The sequence below is a fragment of the Cryptotermes secundus genome, unplaced genomic scaffold, assembly GCF_002891405.2.
Source record: "Cryptotermes secundus unplaced genomic scaffold, Csec_1.0 scaffold654, whole genome shotgun sequence".
Taxonomy (NCBI): Eukaryota; Metazoa; Arthropoda; class Insecta; order Blattodea; family Kalotermitidae; genus Cryptotermes; species Cryptotermes secundus.
In genome coordinates this window covers 393,011-409,597 of record NW_019727402.1, presented here as the reverse complement: position 1 = coordinate 409,597, position 16,587 = coordinate 393,011, and the positions used below count along the sequence as shown (strand labels likewise).

Here is a 16,587-nt window from a genome sequence, read left to right as displayed (position 1 = left end):
CAAGCATAGCAATTATTTGAAAAGCTTGTTGTAATTTTAAGTATATATAAATAAAAAAGTCACACACATAAAAATACTTTATTTATTGCTGATGTAATCTTGCAAACATCTCAAACATTATAGTTTTTATAGTAAACAATTACTATCTTACAATCTTAAGAGTTTTAATTTTTGCTCAAAACTAATTCTAACTCACTGTCGTATTAAACCTGGAAGATTTGACAATGCTGTAGATACTGTGGACAGTACTGTCCATTACACAGGAGAAGAGCTCTGTCCTTGGCTGTGTGTAATAAAGTGAATCACCATTAAGAAATAAGCTGTTTGCTGCAGAGTATTGTACTGTATGAGCTGATGCATTATACCATTACATAATCTCATGTTTTTGCCAAAGCTTTTGTGCCTTCCATTCCAAACAAGCAGCAAGTGACATGAGTCTATGGAGCTGTTCTCCTGGGTAATGAAGAGTAGATGAATGTAAAAAGATGCGTGCATTTTAAAGATACTGTCAATCTAACAGCATTCTGACCTTTGCTATTTTGATATCTGACACTTTTCTCCATTGCTTTTGCTACAAATGCCACATCAGGCCTTTAGTGCTAAGCCATAACCACAAAGCATACCTGTTTTCTTTGTAGATATCCAATAATGCTTCAACAAGCATAATGTTCCGTGATGAGACATCACCACCTGCTGCATGCCTCATCAGATTCCAGCAAAGATTATCTACATTTGTGACTGCATTTCGAATCATTTCTCTTACAAGCCACAATACTTGAGTCCGTACTGTATCAGTAAGGCGCAGGTAGCGCTCCAGAATGAGCTGTGTTAAATGATTCAAAACCAGAGTGAGACCATCACGGGTGATAAGGGTAAGATCTCGATAGCTCTGAAACAAAATGTAACAATGAATACATTATCTTCCACATCATTTAAAATTTTAAATACTCTTCATGATATTATAATTGGTATATCTAATGACAAGGGTACATAAAATAAGAGTTCAGCTCCAGATGTCCAAATACATATAGGCAGTTGTCTAAAATAATTGTAAATCTCTACACCAATAAGTGATAAATAGAGGAATGATATTCCATTTACATTTCTAATGTAGATTCATAAATATATTCTCCATCTCCTCTCACTTTCGCTCACAATTACAGTTTATCTGTTCCCTTAAGTGTCAATTATAATGCAGAAAGAGGATCTGGAAGCAAAGCTCTACTCATTTTAATCTCAGCATTAAATGGAAGATAGGTGCTGTCTAAATTCACATTTGGTCCACTTTACCTACAGTAACAGAGCCATTAGTATCCACTGGAATGGAGGCCGGGAGGCTTTAACACCTATTTCAGATGTGGCAGTAAAAACAAGAATCCTTAGTGCCCATACCAGGAACTGAACTCTGGTTCTTCAATCCACAACTTGTCAATTAACTGACAGAGCTATCAAAAAATACAATAAAATGTATGTATGCTCATATATGGAACTATGTAAACCAAAACTAAATTTGAAAAAAAAAAAATGAAGTTGTTCCTGTGCCTAACTAGTTAAGCACTGTGCCATGAAGATATATGGTATAGCTCCATCTTTCTTTTCCTCGGCATTAGATGGAGGTGAGTGGTCAGCTTCACACCCCTGCACACTTTATCCACCCAACCCCCAGGAAAATAGTCCCCTGTACCCATTGGATAGAAGGCTGGATCGGCTCCAGAGCCAGTCTGGACAGTGTGGAAAACAGAAAATCTTGCATTACCTGGAATCGAACCAAGATAGTCCAGCCAATATCCCATCACTTTACAGACTGAACTATCCCAACTACAATTAAATTATAATGATAATGTATGAGGTGTTATTAGAAAGTCCCTGGACTAGGTCAAAAAAGAAATGCTGGCTTAATTTACTCAATTTTGGCTGGCATCTCCTTCAAAATAGTCTTCTTGGGAACATATATAGTGATCCAATCTTTTTCTTTCTACTCTTCAAAAGCACTGTGGAAATCATTTTCCTTAATGGTGTTGAGTACTGCTTGCAATTAGCTTTGGATGTCACACACTGTTCAAAAATGTTGTCCCTTCAGTTTAATTTTCAATTTGGGAATGAAAGCAAAATCACACGGGGCTAAGTCTGGTGAATAGGCAGGATGGGGAACAATATCCATGAATATTAGATTTAATTTTACAGACCACACAACACGTTTTTTTATTTACTGTGTCATGTGGTCGGTAAAATTAAATATAATATTAAAATAAAATACATTAAAATACACAACAGGATGCAACAAACAATTAAACAATATCCATGTTGTTGTTAGTCACAGATTTTGTGGTTTTCAGGAATGTGTGGGTGGGTGCACTGTCATGATGAAGGAGCCAGTTGTGGTTGCACCAAATTTTCTGTTAAGGTCCCCTGGCAAACTCCATAACTGATTCCAACAGTGGTGCGAGCTCATGGATTGTTTGGCAACAATCTTTGTGGATGCGTGCTTCAATTTTTTCAACATTTTCTGTCATTTTGCTGGTACTTGGTTACCCTGAATGTTTGTAATCTTCAACTTACACTTGGCTGGCCTTGAAATGTGAATTCCATTCAAAAACCGCTGTCCAGCTTAAAGAATGTTCTCCAAAAGTTTCATGAAGCATTCAGTAGTTGATTTACAAAGCTTCACACAAAACTCGATTTTGCCATCCATCGTAGACAAAATGAAACACGAAGTTGGAAAAGCATTTGTGTAAGAACAATGAATGTTCACAGCATGGAGTCACTTGGCAGACTGATGCAATAGGCTTGCAGAAGTGTGACCTTGGCCCCCCCTCTCATCTTCTTTCGCCAAGGGAGTTACAATAATACCAGTCTGGAAACTTTCCAGTACACCTCATATAATATAGATATCTCACACAAAATTTCATTCGAATTCATCACGTTGTTTCGGAGTTAAACACTGGGCTAAGATTAGGGTTAAAGCTCTGGCCCTCCACTGCATCATTTGTTATTAAGTAATACAAGACTGCAAATCTCCATTGCCGATCCATTGCATTAAAAATATAACACAAATCAAACATAATGTGTCTTGATAGGTTCTTAAGAATTGAAATTTAGCTCAGTTCTTTGGTTAGCTGCTTTGGGCTTGACAATGAGATCTGATTCCTGGCAGAAGCAAGGATCTTTCCTTTTTGGTATCTATGCTTAGACTGGCTCTAGAGTCTGCCTACCCAACATCCTACCCAGTGGGTATAAGAGGCTGTTTCCTCACAGGTAAAGTGGAAGCTGACCACTCACCTCCACATCCCTGAACATCTTCACAGCATGGTACGTAAGCACAGGGGCAAATTTATGTTTTAGCCATGCTTCAACTGAACAAGATTTGAGCATAATGCCAGGTATATTTTGATCAATGACTAACAGAATATTATTTCTGAAATATATATGTTTAGATATTTGTAAATTTTTAGAATCTCAACCATAATTTTATTTCAAGGGCCACGCCAGAGGTTAGATGCTGGCTTCCCATTGTGGCGGCCCGGGTTCGATCCCAGGTCTGGTCAAGTGGGATTTGTGGTGGACAAAGTGGCACTGGGGCAGGTTTTCTCCGAGAACTTCATTCCACCAATTGCTCCACAATGACCCTCACCTATCATCTGGGGCTGGTACAATAGGCCAGAAGTGGCTGCAGTATAAGGGACTTAGTCCCACCCCACTAGCAATAAAAAAATAATTTTATCTCAATGGAAAAATGATGCAGAGAAGCTACAGTAAATCCAGAGATTTGCATACTTGAATACATTATTTTGGAACCACCACTTATTTGACACCTGTGCTGAAATTACAGATTCAAACACATTGTGAACTAACTTCCAGAAGTTTCGTACAAATGTAGGGGAAACAAATCACTTCAAAATTACAAATAAGAAGAAACTATGACAATAAGCACATTTTATAATTAAATATCTTGCTACACAGGTTGCCAGTTGTGGAACACTTATGACAACTGATCACCTTCACAAACTTAACAAAACAAGTAGCTGCACAACAATTGCTAATTAACCATTTCATTTAATATACCTATATAATAACCAATAAGTAATGGAGTGAGAAAGTTGTTGATATGCACCTTGGCAGCACTTTGCGGTTCTGTTAGAATAACAAACAGAAGACCAAGTGACACTTCTTCATGGTTCTTATCTTTGCAGACAGCATTGTTCAGGGCATTTTGGGCTTCTTTTTCTGATAACCCTGATATCAGGTTCTGGAGTGTATTAAAACTTCTTTCGTATTTCTGAGGACAGAAAATGTTCACAAAAATGTAACTAATCATGAACTATACAATTTTAAAACATGATAAATTTCACTATAAACATTATTTAATAAAAAACACTGACAGACATTCAATAATATAGATTGCCTGAAAACCAATATTTTTAACTACAGTAAAACCGGTGTTCAAACAGATATTGCAAATTACATTCACACACACAAAAAAAGATTAGCAAACTTCAAGCACTTTAGGGTTTGAACAAGATACATGATGTTATTTTGGAAAGTTTTGCAGTTTTCATTTCTTTCATCTCACATGCATACCTTCATTAAGAAACTTATGAGAGCAATATGAGCAAAACTTACACACAGTTTATAAGTGCAGGGGGCTTTTGTAATTGTGAATAATGTAGGTCTTAGGATAAAAAGAAAACAGTGTTTACCTACATTGAATTATGGCAGACAACTGCAATATTCAACTACATTTTAAAGCAGGAAAATATACAGTCATACATAACTAACCTGTCTCAGGTTTGGCCCGTTGATAGAATGGTTAAAGAATGCAATGCAGTTGGTGGAATGAGAACTGTCACGGAAACTGAAGTACATGGACAAAACCACCCAGTGCCACTTCATTACTGTCATAACTAACTGACTAACTAACTAAATAACTAAATAATTCCATGGAGGTGAATCCTTCTTAACAAGCCACCAGTCACTTAAATACTCAAGATATTTCCTACATCTTATGGAACCGCAAGGTTCATTGCCATGTTCACAAGAGCCCTCCACTGGTCCCCATTCGGAGCTAGATGAATCCAATCCATGCCACCCCATCCTACTTCTATGAGGTCCATTTTAATATTATCCTCCCACCTATGTATAGGTCTTCCTAGTGGTTCTTTCCTTCTGGGTTTCCCACCAAATTTCTATATGCACTTATCTTCTTCCCATATATGCTACATGCCTTTCCCATCTCATTCCTCTTGACTTTATCATTCTAATCATATTCTGTGAAGAGTACAAGTTATGATGCATTATCATATAATAACTATATGGGTAATTACCTACATATAAATGGCATTTAAAAACACCTGGAACTTTAAACTTAAGTATGAAACTATGAAAGGAATTAATAAATGGTACATACATACTCCCTCTGGCTGTATAAAATGTACATGCAGTCAGGCTCAGTAATAACCAATAATTTTTCGTAGATAAAGATGTAAAAAAACAAACAAATAAAGAGAACAATGTCCAAAATGTTGACATTACATCATTAACAAGGTGTAAAAGACCTGTGTCAATAATATGGCCTTTTATATTGTCTGGTGTTTTAGTGCATGCATTGTGTGAATGCAGTATACACAAATCTCCAAACATTTCATGGCTCTTTGTGTACTTCTGCAGCTTAATCCAGCTTCATGAGAAATTAAGTTAATTTAAGTTTCTTGGTGACTGCAATAAATGCTGTTAAAATTCATTCCATTTTTCATCAAAGAGAACAGAAAGGCAACCAGATTATATGTCTTCAAAGCTACTTGTTTTGTGAAAATAAATGATATGACAACATTCTGTTGGTTTATTGGAAATGGAAGCATGCAAAAAAGCACACCTAAATATATTCTGGCAGTATGCATATGATCTAGACATAAAGTAATGTTCAATAATGAACACATGTTCCACTTGTGAAAAACTCATGTTTACACTCTGGATGCTCAGATGCAACTGGGAAAGCCTACAGGCAGTTCCACGTCACAGAAAGAATGGTATAACTGCAATGTTTCAGTAATGATACATGTACCAGAAGGATTTGCACTCTGTTGACCAGTTCCATGGCTCTGCACTTCATGGCTGGCCAGTGCACTGCTTGCTGCGAGGTGAATATGAATTTTGCTGATGAATCAGAATGCCTGATGGCACTTCAATCGCCATGAACCAGGCAACAAAGTTGAAGAAAAAAAAAACTCTCAGTACACATTTTTCAATGGATAGTTTGTTTTTTATAGGATTGATTGAACGTAATTCAAGCTGCACACCTTTTGGAACTCCCCGCACAAAAGTGTCTATATTTAATGTAGTCTTTTATAATTCAGTAACACACTGTACACCTGTGTTTCAGGTTATTATCTGAAATTTTACAGTGCACGAGCTTGAAGGTTGATTATAATAGCTAACTTTCAAGTGTAAGAACATACAATTAAAGATGATTTATAATTTACAGTTTCAGCATTGAACTATTTCAATCAATACTTGACCATAAGTTCTGAAGTTCAGGCTGTAAAACATGAAAGCCACTATTTAGAATTTTATTTATTGATCTGAACTGTGTAGTACAATTACTCCCTTTGTCTCTGGCAAGTAAGAATGAACACGTATCACATTCCTCGCAACTTCAAAGCAATTCTCTCTTTTCCTGCAGAAACCTGCACCCCCTTACAGTAACAGTATTTCAGAGGACATTAATACTTGAGGTGCTGTGTTTACAATTTCATTAAGTCAGGTCAGGAATCAATTCTACTGCCTAAGAGATGTGTACCTAACCTATGGGATGGATGTTATAGGGTATCTGATGACCATTGTTCAAATTAAATGGTTATTTTGCATTTAATAACATGAGAGGATGACTGCATTAAGTTAACTGGAAAGGATTGGATATGAAGTGGTCACCGGCTATTTCAAAGTACAATAATGGCATCTGCCTATAAACACTGAGGAAAACCATGAACAATCTCAGGCAGGATAGTTGGTGCCAAGCCAAAATTCCAACTAGACACCTCCAAATACAAGTTACAAGCATCACCACGTGAAAAGACTTTCTCAACCCAACATCTGGAAGTTTGCAACTCTTAGTCAGTGCTGAGCAGTCCACAGCTTGCTGTCCACTTTGGCTCATGTATTTTATAAATACTGTGTTTAGGCACATTAAGTATTTTACAACTGAATAATTAACATAACAATTTTGCATATCTAATCTCTTTGTTAACAGTGTCTTCTATTAGGCCATGACTACTTCCAAACACATTTTTGTTTCAATTCATTATTCCTAACCATCCCATCATTCAGCATTATACAAACTGAGGTACTGAAAGCATTGCCATATAAATCATAAATAAATAGAATCTCAACATTTCACATATTTAAAAATACAAAAATGAATTACAAATCCCCAGACTTGAAAAGAACAACAGCCCTACCTCAAATGTTACATAATTATATATTACCGAGCCAAGTAATGAATATTTAGAACTTCATGCCGCTTCTTATTTGAATCATCTGCACAAATCTCAAAGCCCATATTAAATACTAAAATTAAAAAATAATAAAAGAACATAAAACTCTATTGGTTATTATGGCACTTAGTTTCCACCTTATTTTTTCAAAACTTAATTCCTACAGTAAATCTTAGAGTCAGAAAAATGTTTTCCTGCTGTCATAGCAAATGATAAAGTCACACCTCACTTAGAAATTCATGTAGACACACACAACTCTTTGCTTGTTACATTTGGATGCAACTGTCTAGCAATAAATAACATACACACAAATTAAAATACACAAGATACTGACTATTCTTATCAGAATGGTAAAACTGATGTACAAACAAGGTCTGACAATTAAATAACTGGGCTGATGATTTTGTGCAGTCAATTGGCACGTAGAAAACCTGAAGGCAAGGGACAACTTCAGAGACTGAGATATAAATCATAGGATAATACTAAAATGAATCTCAAGCGATATACATTTCATATTCATTTGTGTAGTCCAATGTTGTGGCTTCATTTGAGATCTTTCTGGGGCACTTTAATAAAAAGGTTGATAAAAACAATGAGCCCTCCCCTCTTCCAGGCAAGAAGCCAGCCAGGAGAGGATTCAAGCCACAGCCTCTTGAAAGTAAGATGAATAAGAATAGAGACTCTCAAGCTTAGTGAGACTAGTATAAAGAAGCCAAACGTTTCCAGATACAATCATTTCCTTCAAGTTATAACAAGACTACATTATACCAAGAAACTATTCTTCATAAAACATTTTTTTTCCTATTGTTACTCTAAAACTTGTAAAATTACACTTCCCGCCCACCCAAATGTCAAGGCATGTTTGTAATGACTGTCATGACACACCTTCTGTGACTCATCACCACAGTGAGCTCATTTCTAACGTTTAAGTTCAACAGTGCCATCTGCATACTATGTATACAACATGTGAAGGTTTTTTCTAGAAAAAAAATAAAGGGCCATGTTATTAAGTTTTCATTTGCAACTAGGGTATCAACAGTTAAATGATAATAATGGAATCTTTAACAATAATTATAAGTGGAAATTATGGTACTAAATGCTGTAAGAATGAGACCATTTACCACTGAAACAATCCATTGACAATTCAATTTTCATACATCCAGCCATTATGACTCCCAAGATTTTTGAACATAACTGATCCTGTGTTTTGAATGTTAATATTTTTATCATAAAATTAAGGTTTTAAAGAGAAGCCATACAAATTTCACATTCAGATACATAATATTATTAATAGGTGACCAGCAAGCAAAACCTTGCACTAAGTTATTTAAAATAATTATTATAAAAATTGTCAATAAACATTTAATATTTTTAAAGATCTACCACCATAAAAACATTAAAATGACACTGCTGTTTTTCTCCCCAACCAGCTCTGCAGCGAATGAACAGAATTTGAAAATGTGACACTAAATTAACCACAACAGCATAAATAAAATCCAGTGATCCACAAGAATTGTTTGCATGATTAAAATCTTGGCTTTCAATGCCACCAGTTTTGGTCTATTAAATTTGGCCTGATAACAGGAAAGAAATCCATTTCTGATGAGAATGGGGTTGCCAGAAGGTGACACACAGCTTACTATGAAATTTGAACCGTAGTGGAGAATTGACACTTCTTGTTTAAAAAATTCTGACATTCAAATGTGGGGGATAGGAACTGCTTATGTGGTAATCAACACCTGTCTGCCTGGTCTCATGACCTTCAGCACACAAAACTAACACTTTACTTACAAAAGGACCTGTGTCCAAATAAGTCAGTGACAAAACTACAAGATAATCAGAAATGTATGACTCCCTTACTGGTGTTCTAGATAACTCATACTAACACTTTACGTATACCTGAATTTATGCTTTAATCTTTATTGTATATAGATTCATAAACACAATTCTCCAGTCACTATGGGGTATAAAGCAAATGGAGATTTCAGATTTGCAGAGAGTAAGAAGGAAATATACAATTTCAGCATAACAATGCTCATGGCAAATAAATTCCTAAGGTTGATAAGAGCGTTAAATGCAGAGGCTGTATGACAGCAACTGAAATTAGCCAGATTAGCCCTAAACAAAGAATATGGTAAAAAAACAGTCATGACTTATTTTAACAAACTGTCCCTGCATTTACCTACAGCAACTGAGGAAAACCAAATAAAATCTACAAGGATTGCTGGTCCCCAGTCAAGATTCAAACAGACCATCTTCAAAATGTAACATGTGCTACCACTGTGCTAATCTGCTTCACGAATGAGAAATGATATACTGAGCATGAACAGTGAACTAACAAGTGTACGGCAAAAGGTGACCATGGCCTATAGCACATCACGACCATGTCATTTTCCTGGAGTGATCGAGGAAAACCATGAAGAACCTCTGTAAGGTTAATTAGTTTCCTTGCACACATCTGAACAAATTATCTCTCAACCATGGTGTTCTCAGCCAGTTGTTTAATCCTCTCACTGCTAGTACCTTAAGTAACTGTCAGTATTCTCTGTGCTGAATTATTTTTTAATAAATCTTTTATAAATAATTTAAGTGCAAAGTCTGAACATTTATGATAAAATGTAACTAATATTACCTCAGACAGGGAACAGGCAGCAGAAGTTGCAAAAATGTCTAATTATTCAGTATTTTTCACAGGGGAAAGGTCCATTAAATCAGGGTTATCCAAGATGGCCAAAAAAAGTACATAATTCACTATCCTAGTCTTATCACTATGTCACATGTTGACCAAAGTCCACAACTTTATTTAAAACTATTACAGAAAGCACCGTGCACTATATGAAGCCATTTTTACTAGCCCTGTGAAATACCCGTGCCACATGACCATGGAGCGCGTGCCTTGCTGTGCAGATGCAACCTCTTACATTTCTTAAGCTAGAGGGCAGAAGAATGCAGCCATTGAAATGAATGATGTTTCATTACGTTCCCAATAGATGACTCTACGCACCTGCCAAGTTTGAATGAGATTGGCGCAGAGAAACCTGAGATTTAAAACTCTAAAGTCGCAATACGGGTTTTGTTGATTGCAACAAGGACGCCATGTTTTTCAGGGATCGACATATGTTGACCGCAGCAGTGTAAAGGTTAAAGCAGATGGCACAGAAGTGCAGTGTAAAAACATTAAAGTCATAATGGTTAAAACAATTTAGAATTTTATTTTACAAAACATAACAAATAAAATGTTGACACAAGTTTCCATTTCTCAATGTCTTCAACATGAATGATAAATATTATTCTGGACCTTTCCCTTTTCTGATCAATAAACTTCACAAACAGTTAATACTATCCCAAGGTTCAGTACAAAAGTTTCAAAGTGTCTGTGGTTCAATCCATACAATGCAATGAGGTTCTAATTATAAGACAAAGAAACTGATATGGCCTCAAATATCTGGCAACTGACTAAATTTGAAAAATGAGGGGAGATATTATCACCACTATTTTCTGTAAAGGCAAGTTACCACATTAAAATATGTGGATATGTACATAAGGTTTTTGAACTAAGTTTCCTTACTGACAGTTCTTTTTTAACTAACACACATTACAACTGCTTCTCCAGAATGCAAATGAGATGGGTAGTTACAGCCTCACAGGCAATCTGTGGCAGGCAGTTAACAGCATTACATAAGTTGTTTTTTTCTTAACAAAAATAAATGTCAGCTACTTCATTTATTTCAAGGCTAAAACAGACACACACTCTTGAAGGAAGTTAACTTTCTTCATGTAGGGGTTGTTTATTTATAAGTGAATTAGTATGCTCTGATCTGCAGCAAACAGTGTTGAAAATGAGAGTGAGGAAGAGGGTATACAGAGAGAGAAGAGTAGAAACAAAGTGGACATTAATGAAGCCTATTATTCACTCCTTTTCTGAATTACTTCTGGCTATTTTTTAACAGAGCAAACCTTATGAAAGTACTATCATGATTTATCTGAGTCTGGTGGCACTTCTAGTGAACAGATTTGGTAATAAACAGCTGTCATTTCAAGTCATATACATTCTATCCACTATTTTCAATAGCACATGATTAAAACCTTAAAGTTAACAGTTTTTAATTAAGCCAAATAGTTCACACAATGAAATATCTGCCCTATATTTTGGAATTTTAAAGTTTAATCTATATTCTTCAGTCTCTTTAAGTCAATTTTAGGGCAGTAACCAAATACAGTTGTAAGACTACAATCAATATCATATAAGCATCTCATATTTCATGCAATTTCATTTCTGTTGTTTAATATTCTATAATCTGCTATAAGCAGAGCAGGTACAAGTCAGGAAGCATACAGGCAGCAGTCTAGAGCAGTTTCTGAAGTGTTTTTCAAACTTTTAAAAGCAGCAAGAAATTGGTTCTGGGAAGTACTGAAAGAAGTGTGTTATACATTAACTTATATTATGCTTCAAGTTAAATTTTAAATGCTTCCACAAGTGAACACACAGCCAAAGGTGATAAGTTAGATCAAGTAGGTACACCCCATCACAATAATGGCTCATGAGAGCATGGTTAATCGTAAAGCATATTCTGTATTTTCTTCAACAGATACTGTAATATTGCCATAAATCTTTTACAACACCACAGAATTTTAATAATAAAACAATAAATATCAATTTTGGGAATGCATGCATACAAGTGTTTGTATTTTCAGTTGAAACTCTATGTGCCCACTCAATCATGAACCCTGGACTGACAAACTTAAGCTGGCATTTGACCACCTGGCAGTGAATATATTAATGGTTTGTAAATATTTGTGTATGTTGCTGTCTCCTCACGAAAATGTAGGGCAAAATCATGACATAAAAGATGGATAACAAATGTTTTGAAAATGTGGCACAGTTCAGATATTTGGGAATGACTATAACAAATCAAAACCTGATTCAGGAGGAAATTAAGAGGTGATTGAACTTGGGTAATGCTTGCTACCTTTCAGTCCAGAACCTTTTGCCTTTTCAGCTGCTGTCTAAAAACATAAAAATTAGAATATGCAAAACTATAATTTTGCCTGTGGTTCTGTATGGGTGTGAAACTTGGTCTATGACATTAGGGGAGGAACACAGACTGAGGGTGACTGAGAACAGGATGTTGAGGAGAATATATGGATCAAAAAGAGATGAAGTGACAGGATGTTGGAGAAAACTGCATAATGAGGAGCTTCATAACTTGTACTCTTCTCAAAGTATAATCAGAATGATCAAGTCAAGGAGGATGAGAGAGGCAAGACATGTAGCACAAATGTGGGAGAAGAGGAATGCATATAGGATATTGGTGGGAAAGCCAGAAGGAAAGAGACCACTGGGGAGACCAAGGCGCAGGTGGGTGGACAATACTAAAATGGATCTTAGAGAGATAGGATGGGATGGTAATGATTGGCTTGATCTGGCTCAGGATAGAGACCAGTGGAGAGCTCTTGTGAACACAGTAATGAACCTTTAGGTTCCATAAAATGCTGGGAAGTTCTTGAGTAGCTGCACAATTGGCAGCTTCTCAAGAAGGGCTCAGCTCCATGAGTGAGTGGATATTTCCAACATCAATGGAACATAACTGCAGCAGCATATACCATCTGAGATTTCAAAATGGAAACAGGATACCCTGAAGGTGGAAGACGCACATTCCTGTTCAGTTGTAGTGGTCCATTACACTACAAGGTGTCACATTCCAGAACACCACAGGCTTAATCTCCACTGCTGTGAGAACCTCATATAGCTGCAAGGTTTGTGTACGGTCAGTAGCTGCCATTGTCAGAAACACATTACAAAATTCTGTTTAGTTTTTCCCACTGAACAGGAGCAGTTAAATCTGGGAAGCGAGAGGACATCTGGAAGGATCTTCAAGAAGGCTCTCATGCTTGAGATTGTGAAGTGAAGAGTCAGACCACCAGTCAGGATTCGGAAAATGTCAGGAAATTGTGGAGGGGTTGGCCCCCTCCGAAATGAAAGAAGGGTCTGCACACAGAGTAAGAGCTGGAGGTGTAGGAGCACTGATCACTCTAGGTGGTTTTGGCCGCACCAACTGGAGGAAGATTATGGTGATAAATCTGGACCTACTAGCACCCTACGAGGGAACTGCTTGGGATAAGCAGGTTTAAGGAAGGAGCATTTGGAGAGTAAACCATGCAAACCGAGCCACAGGGAGGAAGGTGAGACTGAGCACAGATATCACAAGTACAGCCCTCATAAAGAAAGAAATGGCAATACAACTGTAGGCTATTTGAGATGAATAGACTTAAGGAGGGAGTAATGTGGTGTACAGATCTATTGCTAGGCAAAGATCTTGAAACAAACAGCAAGACAACAGCTCTTGCTATGCAACAGCATGGTAAATACACCTCTACAACAATAGAGTTACTGCTGGAAACAGTGTTCTCCGCTTGGTCCATACAAAGTGGTTATAAGGAAGACAATTAGGGGGGAACCAGTTAGTTGTTAGTTGAGAAACAAGTTCTACACTGGAGGCTGTGAAGAAAGAACCTGAGCATGATAAGCTGAAGAATCTCCACTGTCAGAAACCATTGCCAGTGAATGGATGATGATGACACAGCAGAATGTAAAAAGGCTAGCGAGTTCTGTGGTGATTTGTTTCAATTTCACATAAATTCGGGTTAACAAAGACAGAAACATATAAAAGAATGGAAGTAAAAAATTAGATACCAACTTCACAGTTAAATACAGGGACTATAGAGTTCTGGATGAAAAAAACTGATGTTTAGGAGCAGACAACTATGCCTAATTGTACATATTTCATAAATTTGGATTTCCCTACCTAAAACAAGACAAAACAAAACAAACAAAGCAGAGTGCATTACATTATACTCGTAATCAAAGAAAAATGACGGAACACTACATTTTTGGAATAAATGTCTTCTTATTCAGATTGCCTGAGAGCTGGGATAGCAGAGTCAGTACAGAAACGGCTATGGGCTGGACAACCAAGGGATCGGAGTTCAAGTCCCTCTGAAGGCAATAATTTTCACTACTCCATGTTGCCCAGGCTGACTGTGGGGCCCACCCAGCTTCCCGTCCAATGGGTACGGGGGAGGCTCTTTCTCTGGGGGTAAAGCAGCCAGGACATGAATCTGACCACTCATCTGCAACTAGTGCTGAGGTCAAGAAAATGTGGATCGATACATCCACTCCCCCATACGCCTTCATGGCGTAGTGCTTAATTAGTTAAGTACAGGGACAACTTTACCTTTTTATTCAGACTGCCTGCATGTGTTCCATCAAACTATATCAACAGATTCAAGGACAAAGTTTTTATGCTACTTGTAACGAGCTGGAACTGCTAAATGCTAGCAGTCACATTCCCTGAGAAATCTGTCAGTTCAGATGAAGTACTGAGCAAGATGGCTCAAGCAGTAATGCTTCCAACTTGCATTAGGTGGTACCTGGTTCTAACCGTGACAATGACTACTGTGTGAAATCTTTTGTGAGTTTCCTCCATCCTCCAAAGCAAACACTGGGACAGTACCTCAAACTAAGCCACAACGGTTTCCTTCCACATACTTTCTAATTCACTACTCACCAATAATCCTACCATTCAACATCATACGGTCCAAGCTCCTGACAGCATCATTAAATAAACCATAAAAAAATAAATCAACAAAAAATGGAGTAAAACAACTAATCATGGATTAGAACTGCCCTCAACAGTTGCATCCTATAGCAAAAGTAAAATAAGGATTAAATTCTATCAAATGGAAAGGCACTGTACATAACATTCCATCAAATGGAGACACATTGTACACAACACCACAACCCCGCCCGAACCACACACAGGATCAACACAATACGGATGAACTACTGTGAAGAAATGCCACAATCACTGGGCTTCACAGCAAGTTTCTTCTCAATCAAAAATTCTATTACTTTATAAAAAAACATATTTTAAATTCTAGAACTTTAAACCTTACAAGAAAACACATACATGTAAGGCATGTGAAGCATTTACTTTGAATTGTTGGTCACCTTCCAATGATGGCCATCATTGATCAAAACATGTATAGGCTCTATTTTATTATTAAAAAAACACTATTGTATCTAATGGAATTTAATCCCAATTCTACTCATGGATAAGAAATTTAACCTACACCTCTCATTGCCCAAATAATTATACCTTATCAAAGTCCAACAACATTGAGGGTAGAGATACTTTTCAAATGATTGATGTAAAGTTTACTTGTAGTGAAGCAAAGTATTGTGGACAAATTATCTTACAAGCATCATGAAAGGTACAGCATTTTCAATTTCATCTCAACAATGAATACAAAACCCTGTAACATAAAGCCAGAACGATTCCCACTATTTTCACGAACTGTGGCCACAGATCGGAAGCACTGGACCTATTCCCTTGTCATCTTTTTCAGCTCTTCAACTCTATAAATAAACAGCTTCTCAGCTCACTTTGTCACTTATGGTCACCCATTATTTTACAAAACCAACACATTCACCATTTCACGGAGTCGTACTTTTTGGTACTCATGTGATTATACAGCTTGAAACCATATAAACTGGATACTGGACTTTGAACTCTGAAATTCTATGGCCAAACACCAGAATACAATACAAACGAGAAATTGGAATCGTGGCTCACTGATAGAAACTTATTCACTTTCATTTACCCGATACTGGAAAATTATAAACTAATCAATGCGCTTATGCAAACCAGAGTAAAACAAGTTACATTTCTTTTTTTTCAAAAATGATCTGTTCTATATGTTCAAACAGCCCTCTCAAATACGAACTACTAGCGCCACAGTCGAGGACAAATGCAAACGTTGTTGCAGCAATTCATTATGGCCGCCTTCATACCTTTCAATACGAATAACATATAAAATGTTTTTACCTCCTCTAATTCATCCTTATTTTCCACGATCGATGTAACGAATAGCTTCGGGGTTGTTGATATTGTTTGCTCCATGCCTTTACAAACAAACCACTATTCCTAAGCGCCTATGGATAATTAGTAGAGGTTCCGAGCATTCTGCTTAATTTCCCTGCCCTCAAAATGCTTTCTGAGGTGAGCGCATGAATACAATCATAAGCAATGTTGAGTAC

The 16,587-nt window shown here is 36.8% G+C and overlaps 1 protein-coding gene across 2 annotated transcripts in view; it reads right to left on the bottom strand.

The window, feature by feature from the left end:
- The window catches only part of LOC111864714 (integrator complex subunit 3), a 44,898-nt gene extending 28,355 nt beyond the window's left edge, over positions 1 to 16,543 (bottom strand). For both annotated transcript variants that reach the window (XM_023852189.2, XM_023852190.2), the window contains exons 1-3: positions 16,376 to 16,543; positions 4,112 to 4,276; positions 624 to 889 (exon numbers count right to left, since the gene is read on the bottom strand). In XM_023852189.2, coding sequence (XP_023707957.1) covers positions 624 to 889; positions 4,112 to 4,276; positions 16,376 to 16,450 — 506 coding nt within the window. In that variant the 5' untranslated portion in view covers positions 16,451 to 16,543. The remainder of the gene's footprint in view (positions 1 to 623; positions 890 to 4,111; positions 4,277 to 16,375) is intronic.
- Between the last annotated feature and the right edge of the window lie 44 nt (positions 16,544 to 16,587).